The sequence below is a fragment of the Glossina fuscipes genome, unplaced genomic scaffold (assembly GCF_014805625.2).
Source record: "Glossina fuscipes isolate IAEA_lab_2018 unplaced genomic scaffold, Yale_Gfus_2 62, whole genome shotgun sequence".
In the NCBI taxonomy this organism is placed as follows: domain Eukaryota; kingdom Metazoa; phylum Arthropoda; class Insecta; order Diptera; family Glossinidae; genus Glossina; species Glossina fuscipes.
The window spans coordinates 335,468-351,002 of record NW_023998434.1 but is presented as its reverse complement, the minus strand read 5'-3'; the positions used below and the strand labels follow the sequence as shown (position 1 = coordinate 351,002).

Here is a 15,535-nt window from a genome sequence, read left to right as displayed (position 1 = left end):
CCGTTTTTCCTGTGGCGATATGCGAGTATGCAAAACATAGATCTACGTGGTCCAAATTCAGTAAAGACAGATTTCTTTGTGACTTTACTATTATTGGAATATTGGGCATTGGACCTTTTTACTATATTAATCTTCAGTTTCCGTAGAAACGGTTATATGAGAGCGAGTTCAAAAAATTGTCTCAACCGCTTCAAAGTTTTCACACACCATCGGAATGCTGAAATACTATTACTTAGCCACTTTTGCCGAGAAATTTTGAAAATTGCAATTTTTTCTCATATAACAACTTTTCAGAATGGGGTGTTATATGGGGAGTGATCGGAAAGGTGCATCGACACCGTTCGTCCTTGCATCAAAGTACGTCTGCGTAGCAAATTTCATCGAAATATCTCAACTACGATCTACAACTTGAACCAAAAAATACGTGAACAGACAATGATTTTGAATCGATCAGTATAATAAAAGGTGGACCTAACCTAAGTCCTGCTAGGTGTTACGTACGCCCGCATTAAGTTAATATACCATACACCACAAGTCCTGTAAGGTATAAATATTGCCAGACGGACAGACAAACTTGAGTCGATTCCGAAAATGATTCCAATTGTGAATCTAGATGTTGCATACTTTCGTAAAAACTTAATATAACTAAAACAGCAACAAGTTAATGGAGAGTGTAATGGCAAATAAAATCAAATCAATTTTTATAAGGATGATGCTATCGAAAAGTGAAATCATACAACATATACTTGAGACGAATCATTCTAAATTTTTCTTCGATTTGACCGGGAACACAAATCAGCATTATTTGCCCTTAGGGGTATTGAGTCTCTTGAAAAAAAGAGCGCGTAGAACCTCTTTTAGCTTTGTAAACTTCAATGTTCGTCATGCACTGCGACGCAAATAAGTACTCAGTAAGCAGCTACAAGTCCAATCGCAATTTCGATAAATGAACAGAAGCTCGAAAGATCTACTTGAACTCTTAATCCATTTATGCGGTACGAGATACTTTGAATAATTATCGGAGAGGAAATGAGAAACTAATTATCTACAGAAAAATATGCTTTTCATAAAATGCCAGCTTACTGTCATACTATGTACGTATTTTACAATTAATTTTATTTTTTTAAGTAAAATTTTTTTTCAATTTTTCTAATGACAGTTTTCTAAATAAGTGAAATATACTTTTTTTATCTATAGTTACGATATGTCATTATCATAATGCACTTGATTGAATGATTGATTTTATTATTATAAAAAATTTTCACAAAAGTAATTTAAGTTAATGCAATTTATTAATATAACATAAAAAAAAAAAAAAAATAAATAAATAAAAAAAAATAAGGCAAAAAAGAAAAACAAATCTGAAAAAGGGAAAAATAAAAACTTAATATAGTACAATGTACTCTTGGAGTTAATCTACTAGTAAGTAGTATATACTTATGTCTATATGTAACTAACTGTATAACGACGTATTGAATACTACTGAATAGAGGACTCTATATATGACAACGTTATAGAGTATAATCGGGTAATGGTAATAACGCGCGTCGCACATAACCTACTCTGAAGAGTTGTCATCGTCATCGTCATCGTCATCGATACACTTATTGTTCATAAATATACTCACGATTTTGAGTTTTTGTTATATATGTAGCAGCAGCAGTTCACCTATATCTTTTAGAGTACATATACAATTTTTGCAAAGAAAAAAAAAAAAAACAAAAATTTCCCTGTACAAGTCTAGCTAGGCATTAAAACCGTAGCAAACATTTTATAAACTAGCTCCAAGTACAGGCAGAGATACTCAGCTAACTAACAAATATCCTACTACTAGTGTAGCGTAGACATAATACTAGTGCTGATGTTGATGATATTATTGATGATGACGATGATGACGATGTTGATGAATATATATATGTATGTATACATATTTATATATACGAATGTACACTATGTTATGATGATAAACTCATCCATCTCCAATCCACTTAGGCGAGCAAATATTTACACAATTTATACGAGAAACGGAGGTATGAACATATAATATTTCCAAAAATGAAAACAAACATTAATACACTCATACACGCATATCAAGAGGATATACTTCACTATATTGATAAAAGTACATATATGTATATAAACATATATATACATAAACTAGCTAATGCTTAAATGTGTTTTTCTGCATTTGCGTTAATATTCTCTATGTAGTGGTGTATATCGAATCGTGCGGTTTTATATGTTTTAATATTTTGTATTCAATTTAATAACTCAACAAAAGCCCAACTAAATGAATAAATGAATGAATGAATGAAAGTGATTCGAGATTAGTTTCGACAAAATCAAAAATTTCTGTCTCCCCCCCCCCAAAAAATTCGGTGAATATATGCAACGGAAATTTAGTCTTTGTAAGTATAAATATATATATACATATAAATATATATATATGTACAATATTTCTTTCTATATATATATATGTGTGTTTGCGGTCAACAAAGTTTCAATGAACAAAGAAATCATTTATGTACATATTGTAAGAGTTCATATTACTTCTCAATAATCTGGCCATCATTATCAGCATCTTTTTTGTTCGCATGTATATGTATTTATACCACAATACTTGTATGTGAAAATGAGAGCTCAGTTATAAAATTTAACGAAGAAATTGATGAAAATGGCCGAACATCATCTCTATGAAACATCAGACATCATATCAATCAATTCAATTTTTGGCTTCTCTTTGGAAACATGAACTATTGGCGCTCGTCCGCAATAATGCTTAGTATGAGAATACTGAGTATGACAGAAGATTTTGAATTCGTTCTTTTGTAGCAGTCATTCTGAAGGAGGGTACAAACATGCGAATTGATAGCAAAGATTCTCCCCTAACTGTGAAAAGAAATTTCTCTAAGTCTTCGCTGTAAAATTTATCCGGATTCATATTAATATCTGTAGATTGCATCGTAGCATTTTCGGTTGTTTTTTCAGTTTTCTAGATCTTTCTTCTAAGCTAATAAGTTTCTCCGGCAATATTTAAGAAAAAAAAAAAATGATGATAAGATCCTATTTGAGCAATTGCTTCCAATAAAACTCACTCATCTCAAGCAAGGATCACCTGCTTAAGCGCTTTAAGCGACAGATTGCACTCATATTTCTCGCAATAACTCAGTCCAATACAGTTAAACTAATCAGAAGGAATTGTAGCAAAATTCGTAAAGTGACGTAGATTACCCGTAATAATTATTTAGTAATGTGTGCATTCTGAAGGAAGAGGAAAACAAAAGAGAGCAAAAAAAAACTAATTTGAAAATTCATCTCTAGCAAAGCACTTAGCTTGATTGCTTTCAGTGAGGCTAACTTATCAACAATTATTACTAATAAGCATTCCAAGAAGACCAATTCGCCTTAAGACTATATCAGATCGAAGTTTTATAACAAATTTTATCGCTTTTACGCTTTTAGCATATATTTCTACTTGTGGCATTGATTTAACTGAGTCTGTGCAAAAATAATTTCTTACATTTGCTTTACGTGGGCTAGAATGGAGTTCCAATTGCATTCTTTCTCCCCATGTTAACCGCTTCAAATTTATTAATCTTCTAATCACATATAAGCGGTGGCGTACAATTTGATATCACCGTTGCGGTTAAATTCGTCAATGATGTAATCTCGTTACCAGGTTGACTTGGCGATATTAATCGTAGGTCAAGGTGCTTTATCTCAATTAACGTACTATTCTATGAGATTTCTAACCTTAACACTAATGCTTATTAGCATTTATTTTCTTTTTTTTATTTCGATTCGCCAAATCGAAATGTTAATAATTCGCTCAAAAAATGAATACTCAGGAAAAGCCGGTTGAAGGGTGTAGATCTCCACGAATGAGGCAAAGTTTTAGATTAGACCTCGCCTAACTACTGATACTGGAGAAAAGAGAATGCGGGAGGTTGTCTTAGAAAATACTAAAGTATTACGTTTGCAATTCATTACTATCTGGCAAGATCTGGCACTGTTGTACGTGAGAACTTTAAAATTGCCCGAATTTATTGATTATGACCACATCCACAATGATCAGCTGCAGCGTTTGTTTTTTTTTTTTAATATAAATCAATAGAATGAGAAAGTACGAAATATCACATACAAGCAACGAATCAATCACGTATTTCATATAAACGACAATTACATATACAATAAATATTTATAGTAGCATTTCATTCCATTTGCTCCACGGTAAGCTTACTTAGAAGTTATTTGAAATTTGAAACTTTGTAGTATGTCAAGATGAAGAAAGGATAAGAGGGGCATAAGTTAATCAGACTAATCAATATAATTTCATAATTGGCAAACAGAACTTAATTGATGGTCATCGAGATACATTAAACATAAATTGACGTATGGTCATTTTCTATACAAAATCAAGTAATGTGTAGACATAGCCGAGCGTGCACTAAGTTCTAATCAGCAGATTTCATTACACATTAAACATTTAAGAATAAAAATATAAAAAAATAAAAAAAAAAAATGAAAAAAATATTTCAATATTTATTTACATTTTGTCTTAGTGGCAGACATTTAACATAAGTTAAAATCACTAATTACATAAAGTCAAAGAATAATTCTTTAAAAGATCTTTTCTTTACAATGCAGAATAAAAAAAAGTCAAAGGATATTCAAAGGATAAAATCAACAACAAAGTGCATTTGAAATATTCACACAAAACACGATTGTCTAACATAAACATAAGAGATTAGTTAATGACTTTAAATCATAGTTTAAAGGTATTAAGTAGAATTTTTAATAAGTAAAAATTTCCCTGCGAAAACATGAGTAAGACATCTTTGTTCAATTTTAAGCGTTTTAACGAACAAAAATTTAAGAAAAAAAAAATAAATAAATAATAAAAAAAAATTAATAGAAAAAGAAATTTTCCAAAACAATCATTAGAGGAATGTTAAGTTGTTATGACACCATCATCATCATCATGATCATGATCATTGTCATCGTCATTATCAATTTCATCATTATTACGTTAACATTATTAAATGATTTCTTGAACATTATGCAACGAGACACTTGAAAGGTCCCACAAGTGACTGCCAGCAGTCATCTGAAGTGATGCGTTACTCTAAATATATATATACAGTTTAATGAAATGAGGTAACTGCACGCTTGCGGGTATTTTAATTTAATTTTTTTTTTTTCTTTTTTAACTTTACATTTTCATAATCGCTCTTTTCCGTTTTGTTCTATAAACTCTGTTAATATTCACTGCCACTAGTGATAACGATAAGATGGACATTGTTACTGTTTTCTGTTTGTTGTTATTGTTGTTGTTGTTGTTGTTGTTGTTGTTGTTATCGTTGTGGTTATATTACTGATACATACAATATGAAATGATTGTCAATATATTGTGCTATTGCTTCCTTTTACTATATAAAATGATTGATGGCAAAATATTTTATAAATTCAAAAGGAATGAAAATCTTCTCATACATGCTTGTTGGTGCAATAAAGGTGTGTCGGAAAAATATCTATTATAAAATAGGGGGAACGTTGTTGCGGCTGTCTGTTTGACGCGTGTCAACTTCTCTCTTCCTTTCCTCCCCCTAGCATATCTACAATTTATACATCTATGTAAACTTATGCGTATACGTTTGATTGACTGATAATGTTAATGGTAGCAATCCTTATGTTATATGCTTCATGATTACATTAGTCAGTAAGAAATTTAAATAAATTTACTTTTAAACCTAACATGTAATGAGGAAAAAACCTTTTGATGTCCCTGACCTATGCTATCAAATACGACAAAGTAAATCCTTACGAATCTCTTCCTTATGAAAATGTTTCTCAAACATCGATATTTACTTGGAATAATAATTAATTCAATATGAAGAAAATTTTAATTACATTTCAAATCCTGTAGAGTCATGTCAGGGTAATGAAATAGGCCGATAAAAATAGTTATATCTTAACATTACAACTGCAAATATTGTTTAAACAATTTTACTAAGAGACAATAAAAATGACAAAAGAGAAAGAGAGAGAGAGAAAGAAAGAATATAGATCAGTTACTAGATGCACTGATCGTGTATCGTATATATTTTAGACGATAGTTTTGCACGATTTGATAGCACTTCGTAGATAGCTAAACCAAAGGGGAACTGACTCTACATAGCCTACTTTGCACATTTCATACTATACGGGTTTTTGAATAATACTTGACGAAGCCTCAACTCGCTTTACGCTGTTCACGAAGAGGATATAAAGACTTTACTTTGGGTTGAATTTTGCCTCTACAATATGAGGACCAAATTAAGCAAAAATCACTTTATCGTTGCAAACAAGCTTCAAATCATAAAAGATTTCAACGGGCAGAAAAGCATGACGAAATCGATTTCAGTATTCATCAAAATACACTTTATGGGACCTAGAACCCTATCTATACGCATAGAAAACGTTAAGCTCATCGCGCATAAACTTGCTATAAACCTTGACCACGTGTCCCCTTTAGCACATTTTTGACAATTGTTTGCGTATCAATGGAACGACCAAGACCGTTCTCACTCCGTACTTCTACTTGGTCGTAATTAAAGTGAGTACTAAGTCGATGAAGGCATAATAAGTCCACTAGGCGACGACTAATGTCTTTCATCTTTCCCGCTTCTTTCTGATCGGCAATGTGTTATACATACGGGAGACATCTCCTAAAAGATTGGTACATATTGGCATTTACTTATTTGCCTAAACTTACTTTACAGCCGTCAAGTAAAAGCACAAAAAGGCCAAATTCTAAATCGAAATTTTAATTTTTGAAATTTGGAAAGGCCGAGGTGGAAGGAATCGACATAGGAACTTAACTGAGCCGAGTGAAAATCTCCCGATTATTGCGTATATCCGATGTAGATGGACTTATAATGCGAATGTATAACATAAGTAAATCATGTATCCTCACGTTTGCCAGCTGAAATTTTCAAAGATTTCTAAAGTCTTTTCTGAATCGATTGACCTTTTTTTTGTAGCTAAAGCATTCATATTTATTAGCGCGTAGTTCGCATTATTGAAGTTGAATATAAGCAAGACGGCTTTGAAAATGTCCATTTTAGAACTTTTTGAGTTCGAACGCATAGACGAAGGAAAAAACATGTGTTGAAAGGATAATAAAGTAAACTTGAATCCAAAATGCATTTCGGAGCATCGCTCGATAGTCAACGAAAGACTTTTATTTATTTCCTGAAATTATTGCCACGAATAATACGTAGGATACATATGAAAGTTGAGAGTGTGATCTGATCCGATATGCGCAGAAATTGGCGACTGCATGTACAGAATCGAAGAGGCTTTTCACGTTCGATTATATTCGTCAAATCAATGAATTATTTAGCGACGTAGTACTTTAACTTTACAGACTTAACTTACTGTTAGAATATAGAATTTAATATATTTTTATGTTGATATGTAATTAAAAAAATTGTTAGTTGCGATATGGTTTTCAGAGCCAGCCATCTGGTGGTATTTATTAGGTTTTTTCTAAATACATTTTTGCTAGACATAAGCAAAGACATCTATCGTACATGTAGTTGCTTGGAACCTACTGTAGATGTCGTTTAGCTTGTTTTGCTTAATATTTGAACTGCGTTATTGACTTGTGTGTTAATGTTACAGTGGTGGCAAATAACTTAATAACTTCTTCTTCATTCTAATTCTTTCATTTAAAAAGCTGGCTTAACAGATTCTTTCATTTAAAAAGCTGGCTTAACAGATTATTCCAATTAAAAAGCTGCAATTTAACAGATTATTCAGATGTGCTTTTCTTTTTTAACAGATTACTCAGTTGTGCTTTGTTTAATTTGATAAAAAAATTATGGCGGTTTACTTTTAGACTAACTTGTAAAATAATAAATTCTTTTCACTTAAAGCGCTAGCATCAAAAAAAAAAAAACTCTACCGCACGTGAGATTTGAACCCACGACATTGAGTTAAAAGTCGAGACTCTTGCAACTAAGGCGGATAACTTGTAAAATTAAATAAATAAGTTTAGTTCGTGTATATTCCAAAACACTAAACATCTAGAGGAGATGATAGGAGAGCAAAAGCTACCAAGCCTTGCCTTACAAGGGAATTATTGCGTACGGCAAACTTTCTTCTAAACTGCATCTGAAAATGCCTTAGACGTCTTTCGGTCGTAAGTCTGCAATCTCTGACCAAAAATGTACATTTCATCAACGTAATGAATGCTTGCAAATTCAAGTTCATAAGATAATCTCCATTTTATTGACTTCAATTCGACTAAGCATGCATTCATCATATTATAGTATTGCAATATATATAAAAATTTGGTAAAGATAATTAAATCGTCTCTTTTATTCATTTCCGAAATATGCAAACTTGTTGCTTTGTTTTACTATTTTATAGCTGACGCAAGATAGAAGAATGCCGGACTGTCAGACATAGGCAAAGCTGTCTACAGTTCGCTGTTTTAAGAAATCCCTTATTGGCACTATATCAATTTTAAATGAAAAAGCCTCACGGAATCTATTGGCGAACTCAATATTTTCAGTACGAATGAAGTTAATAAAGCTTAATCTGGTATCTTCCAAGTATATATTGAAAACCTCATGAATTGTAAAACGGCATCATATAGTTAGTTTCAAAATCGTTCATGTTTCTTGGCCATAATGAGCAGAATCTATAGATTTAATTCAAAAATATGGAAGCGTATAAGCTTTAGAAGCTTCAAAAACATCGACAACAGATAACTCAAGAACTACTACATATATAGGCACTTTTACAGCTAGTTGGGACATTTGAAATGTTTTACGCAAAGCAACCATTTTTTCAGGTGCATTATGGTGCCGCTTTAGAACCGAAAAACTTTGTCAAAATCGTGCGGTACCGTAATCCCTCCGCAGTCGCGGGCGAACAGCATTCTCGAAAAGTATACCGCCCTTATTTGTTACTTGTGCTTGAAGAGATCGTTCGATTCCGTTTATCTCTTTTAGTTTGGTTACGGTTTGCTTACGTAATATAGATGATTGATTCTGACCGTGCAAAACAACAGTAGAAGAGTCATGATCTCGTTCAGGCATTTTCAATACTTAATTAACGTATGTACAAGCAACGTATATGAAAGCTTCGATGTTTTTATGCATCAAATGTCACTTCCCCATAACAGTTCAAAAAGGTAGTAAATTTAAATCTTTTCGACCTCTTTTACTTCATATATATTCTGCAAAATATCTGATGCTCAGCATGCAATCGCGCCATGAATTCCAAAACATTTACATTGAATCTAGATTCGTCCAGATGAGACAAGAAAGCGTTAAGTTAAAGTTATCGTTCCGTTGTTTGTGTGTACTTGTTGGGTACTTTTATATAAACATAAAATAATGAGAAATCGTTTTTGTTATATGTATTCTTAGAAAAAATTATATATTTACTTTATACGACTTAATTGCAAGCCATTTACGCCATTTATACTCTAAACAATTATTGAAAAAAAAAAACAGAATAAAGAAGAAAATAATAAAAAAAGATGATATACTAAGTCGAGACAATCATTCTATACAAATATTAAATGAGCTTTTCTTTTAAACATAATCGCCGACAAAGCCTTAATAGTTCTTAAAATAATCACTTTCTTACATACATACATCATAATGCTCTAAAAAACTATCACAGGTTTCGAATATTAATTAAATTATTTTACTTAAATTTCTTCTAATTAACAGACAACTAAACTATAGTAAGTGCTTTCCATAAAAGCGATAGCTCAAAGCGAACAAATGTTTAGATTATTGTGTGCTACGGCATTTAGCAAGACATAAAAAGAGCAATATAGTGAATCCGCTGCTGCTGATGCTGCTGCTGCTGCTGCTGCTGCTTAGCATATGTACAGGTAAGATAGATGTAAGCCACTTTCTATGCTTTGTAATCTTTCTTGAAAATCTCGTAGATTCCTTCTTTTTCAATTATTTTATTATTATTTTCCTTTTTTTGTTTTTTTTTTTTAAACTATTGGTGGTAGCCGCCATTTTCTTTTCAATACGTTATTAGGAATTGTTGCGACAAACGGTTATTGAATCAGTTTTGTGGCATATTTGCTTCCCACAATTTCATATGATTATCGAGTACTTCGTGAAACCAATTTTGCTTTTCAGGCTCATTGCGAAAAATGATATTTAATGACTTTAAATCTAACTGTAAGATTGCATCGTTACCTAAGAGATTATCTAAAGTACGTAATAGAGTACCGTTACCATGCAACTTGAGCAATGTAACATATTTAACCAGCAAATATTCATATTGCAGTTTACGACGAGCCCAACGTTCCACGGTGGTATTGGCGCTCGCCGAACGTATCTGACCGAGATGCTCGGCAAACCAGGGTGCAAAAAAGCGATAGAGATCTTGTTTAGAAAGACCATTAATGCCTTTAGTTTTAATGCGTTCTTTAATCATTTGATAATTTTTGCGGCTGTAAACGAAAACCTAAAAAAAGACAACAAAATTTAATTTAATTTAATTAAAGATTTTTTTTTTTCATTTTTTTTCTTTGAATTTTACCTGATATAGGGAATTGCCGGTAGTATATGAGTTAATGTAGTGTGTACCGACATTTTCAAAGAATTTAACTGCCGTAGTAACATTACCGGCTATAATGTTTTGAATACGTTCTTTAACGTCACTTTCCAATGTTAAACTGGCAGGTAGTTCAGTTTTAAATTTTCCCGTTTCTCTAAAGCGTACGACGCGTACTAACACATACGAATAATCGCCCTGTATAAATGAAGTATTGATACCCAATTTCTTAGCGGCATTATCAGGAAACCAACCACCGGTAAATGCCTCCCATGGCCTATCTAAACGTTCTATGGTAAAATCGCGAAAATATGCCTGATATAACTGCCGGCGATTATCACAAAATTCCATATGAAAATCACCATGAAAAATACCGGGAGTATTTTGCTCTTGCGTCTCAGCCAAGTGTGTAATATTCTGTATAAAAAAAAAAAAACGGATTATTGCACAAATACATACACAACAAAACATGCATTAATTATGGTCGGCGAATAATTTACTTTATAAACATTTCTAGTGGGTTCCTTGAAAAGCCATCTAACATCTTCGGTGGTATCGTTGTAGGGTATCACTCGCATCGATATACCCAAATAGCCAAAACGCATAAACACGTTGAGCGCTTTGCCTATGCGTAATTGTGACTCACGACTATTGGCCCGATGGTAAAATGAGAAAGCTACCAATAGTAGGGTGAATTGCCAAAATAACCCATTTTTTGGGTGCATCGCTTAAAACCGGTCCAAAACCGGATTGCCAAAATTATTGTCTTACATATAATCGCCGATATTGCCAAATCTAAAAAGTAGAAAAAACGAAAAGATTTCAATCATTAAGAAGAGGATGCTCAGGATAGAAAGCGGAAAAGTTGCATCTACTTTTGATGTCTTTTTAAAAAATTAAAAAAAAAAAATTTTCAGATTTCTAAAACACACACAAGTGCACAATAGAAAATTCTTTAACATAATTTCCTAAATTCAATGTTGTTCTAAAATATATTTTGCTTGTGAATTTGAATCAGCATGAACGACTAACATATCCAAAGTGATATTTTTCAAGACTTTTTCAAGCAAAAAAAAGATGATCAGATGATCAGTTGATCTTGTTGAAATTGAAAAAACAAGAAAAAATTGACATACATTGCTTTAATGCGTTCGAAGTTATATGGGCTTGCTTTGTAATCTGGCTTAGGCATTCCGTTTTGACGAGACGAGACTTATGTGAAGCATGAAAAAAAAGATAGTTAGAAACATTCCGGGAGACTATTTTTACGCAATTACATTAGGCGTAGTCTTTATTGATCTACTTAAAAGAGTAAAATCTGCATTTGTTGAAGGATGATGATCAGAATAGTTGAGCAATTCATAGCAGTTGCTCGAACGAAATGAACAAAGCCAAACAAAGGACTAATATGGTCAATAAGAATAGGATGGGTAATGAATGAACATTGAGGACCATCTAAAATTAAGAAGGCGAGAAATCCTCTGACCAACAATACCTCAAACAAAAACATAAACTTAGGTTGTTGCCTCAAGCAAATATACAACAAATATAAAGTATTTTCTTAATTGTCGTCGTCGAATCAGTTGATCGACCGTTGAATATTTTTATTTGAATTTTCTAGTCAAATATCTCTTATATATTAGGGCGTATTTCGCCCATTCTGACAATTTAAACGGTATCTTTACCTATAATGGGTTCGGGCTACTCCGAGCCTAAATGAACAAAAAGCGCGACTTTCAAGTTAGCATAGCCGGATTTAATACTCTGTGCGTAAGATGTTGGTTTAATTAGAATTGAAAGTTGAGAAAATGCTTGATCGGTAAAAGCGTAGTTGACACTTAAAGATCGATCAATACTCTTCCTTCACCTTATTTCTTGACCGCTTTTTGCACCTCTTGCTCCTTCATCATCACTGTGTGCATACATGTCATATATGGAAAATCCCCTGAGTAATAAGTGACTTTTATTGGTCCAACGAAATCAATTTGTAATATTTTGCTCAATCATCCTCATTCTCAAATACTGTAAGCCCTGTAATTATTAGCTAAGAAGCAACAGATAGCCGTAGAAGGCTAGAACGATTGAAAATCTTACACTGAGTTAGGCGAAGTTGTTCCTCAAAACCGTTGCGGGATTCATTTAGCTGTAAGGCTTTACAAATTGTAAATTAATTAAGTACCAAAAGCGTTATTTATTTAATATCTATGATATTTCATAATAAACCTGATCTGATGCAGATTATTTTTCAGTTTCGCGTCAGTTTCAATATTCATTATGAAGACATATTCGTAACCAAACAATAACCTATTAACACAGATATATAAAATTGATATCGTAGTAACAAGAAATGAACTCCAAAACCGCGCGTACACACACAAACACGCACGCACACGCACACGCACACACAAACAGGCAAACACGTTTGATGCAAAATAATGGCAGATATGTTTGTGCATATTTATGGTTCAGTAATTAATTGACGATCAATAAGATGCAATATATGTATGTACGTGTGTGTGTGTCTATGGCTGTGTGGGTGTGTATAACATTTCAAACTTCTTCCACAATTCATAACTGTAATCAGTAGTGATTATTTAAACAAAGAAAACAAAAACAAAAAAAAAACAAAAAAAAAAAACAATTTCTGGGAATTCATTGAAAACAATTATTAATAATGAAGCAGATTTTTTGGTTATTATTGAGAGAATTCAATAAAATTTTAATACTTTGCACTCAATTAAAATTATATAATATACACGCGTAACATTTGCGTCTAAAACACCCAGCGGGACAAAATAAATTTTAAAAAAATGCAAAAAAAAACAAATTGACAATGAACTGTAAGTCCAATGAACTTGGCATTAAATCAACCGTGCGTAGATTAAGTTGCTAAAAAAAAAAAAAAAAAAAAAAACACAAATATTATTTTTTGGCTGAATAAAAAAAAAAAAAAAAAAAAAAAAAAAACTACACACAAAAAAAACAAAAAAAAAAAAAATAGAAGGAAAGAAAAAAAAAACAAACGGCTGATGTGCTCACATATCATATACAAGAGAATAGCAACAAAATTTATAGCGATAGTAATAATAATACAATAATAATAATAATAATAAATTAAAATTCGTTTATGAAGAACCAAAGGTTGTGTGTGAATTCATACACAAAATAATTAAATTATAATTATGCTTTATTTCCGACTACATATATAATAAAAAAAAAATAAAAAATAAAAAAAAGTATTTAAATGATTATCACCAGGTGGCCTATTATTCTTGCTTGGCATGAAATAAACGAAAAGCAGGAAGCATTAGGACTCTTTAAGGGAATATCAGACATCTATATGGGTGAACTGAAAAAAACAAAAAAAAAAACAAAAAAAAATATACCCAACAAAATTATATACGAATTTAATTACATTTAAAAATATTATCATTCATAGCGTAGCTCTGGTATCTATCGATTGCTCTTCATTGCAATGCATTTTATTTCAATTTATATAAATCGAAAATTTCCCAAATTTTGATTATATTATTAATTTCCTAATCGAAATTTATATTTAAAAAAAAAATAAAAAAAAATCTAAATTTATACCTCATTTGTGTATGAAAAAAAATAAATAAATAAATAAAATAAAAATAGTAATAATAATAATAATGAACCATGATACTTTTAAACATATTTAACGCAGCATTTAAACCGGTTGCCTTTCAATTTTTGGTTTATTTTTATTCGATACAATAGTTTGAGATCACATATTGACGGTTCATGCCTGTTTGCATGCCAGGCAAAGAGCGGGAGTATAAAAGTGCCTATATATATATATATGTATATATAATACCAATCTCTCTTCGCACAATTCTCCGCATAAAACAAACATGGTTTGAAAAGAAAATCACAAATATACAGGAAGTATATTAAATTTGCCCAATGTTGGTAACGCATCGGAGAACCCTTACATAAACTATTGCCTGACCGTCGATAAAAACCGATGAAATAATTTATTCGCGGCTCTGTATCGACCTCGCAGAATCATCACGATGACCATGAATTTGGCCTTAAGGCCTTCCTTTCCTTCTCTCTCTCTCTCTCTCTCTCTCTCTCTCTCTCTCTCTCTCTCTCTCTCTCTATCTATCTATCTATCTCTCAATCTATCTCTCTCTCCCACTCTCCAAGACAAAGTTGAAAAAGTCAAATAATTTATAAATTCCTTCATCGTAAGTAAATATACATAAAATTTATACTTAATAGTATTTGGTGTTTTAGTAAATGATTTTCTTATATGCACGCGTCTATGAAGTAATGTTATGCTATCCTCTCGGTATACGCGAGTTTCTACACAAAAAAAAAAAATGTTAATCTGTAATGTATTATCCATCGGAAGTGGTCTACATATGATAAGTTTTTTGGCTTTGATCAATACTGCTATATACTATTATATATATGTTATATATATATAATACATTTTATATATATTTTATATACATGCAAGCAAGGTGTTACCTTTCCCTTTAATCTCTATTTGGTTTAGTTTCTTTTACATTTTCTTCGCTTATTGCAAACACGACAAATATTGAGTGCATAATGGGCATGGTTAGTGATCAAAGATTCGTTATAAACCTTATTTCATTTTTGTCTTGTTTATATAAACAAACATTTTTTTTTTTTTTTTGCTATGCAGCCTCTAACTGGTATTAAACGAAGTAGGTAAGGAATCAATACGCGCTAAGAGAAGAATATTGTATACCCATCATTTGACGTATAGTATATAGTAATTGGAAAGATTTTCAATATTAATTATTATTGCAATTATCACTATTAAATTATTGTTGTGCAAGTAGGCGCGAAATTATTTCAGTTGTTCTCAAATCTCAGCGATGAAGAAAGCAAACAAAAGTCCCGCAAAAAAAGCTTCATTTTTCACTATAACAATGGCGACCGATCTTGTTTAGATTTA

At 31.7% G+C, this 15,535-nt stretch overlaps 1 protein-coding gene across 3 annotated transcripts in view; it reads right to left on the bottom strand.

Moving 5' to 3' along the window:
- Positions 1 to 9,422: 9,422 nt before the first annotated feature.
- LOC119638066 (torso-like protein) overlaps positions 9,423 to 15,535 on the bottom strand; it is an 11,753-nt gene continuing 5,640 nt past the window's right edge. The window contains exons 2-5 of one of the 3 annotated variants that reach the window (XM_038034665.1): positions 11,082 to 11,376; positions 10,567 to 10,998; positions 10,260 to 10,491; positions 9,423 to 10,200 (exon numbers count right to left, since the gene is read on the bottom strand). In XM_038034665.1, the coding sequence (XP_037890593.1) occupies positions 10,163 to 10,200; positions 10,260 to 10,491; positions 10,567 to 10,998; positions 11,082 to 11,306 (927 nt within the window). In that variant the 5' untranslated portion in view covers positions 11,307 to 11,376 and the 3' untranslated portion in view covers positions 9,423 to 10,162. Of the gene's footprint in view, positions 10,492 to 10,566; positions 10,999 to 11,081; positions 11,377 to 12,266; positions 12,997 to 15,535 lie in introns of those variants that run through there. The other 2 variants (XM_038034664.1, XM_038034663.1) reach the window with 2 other exon arrangements.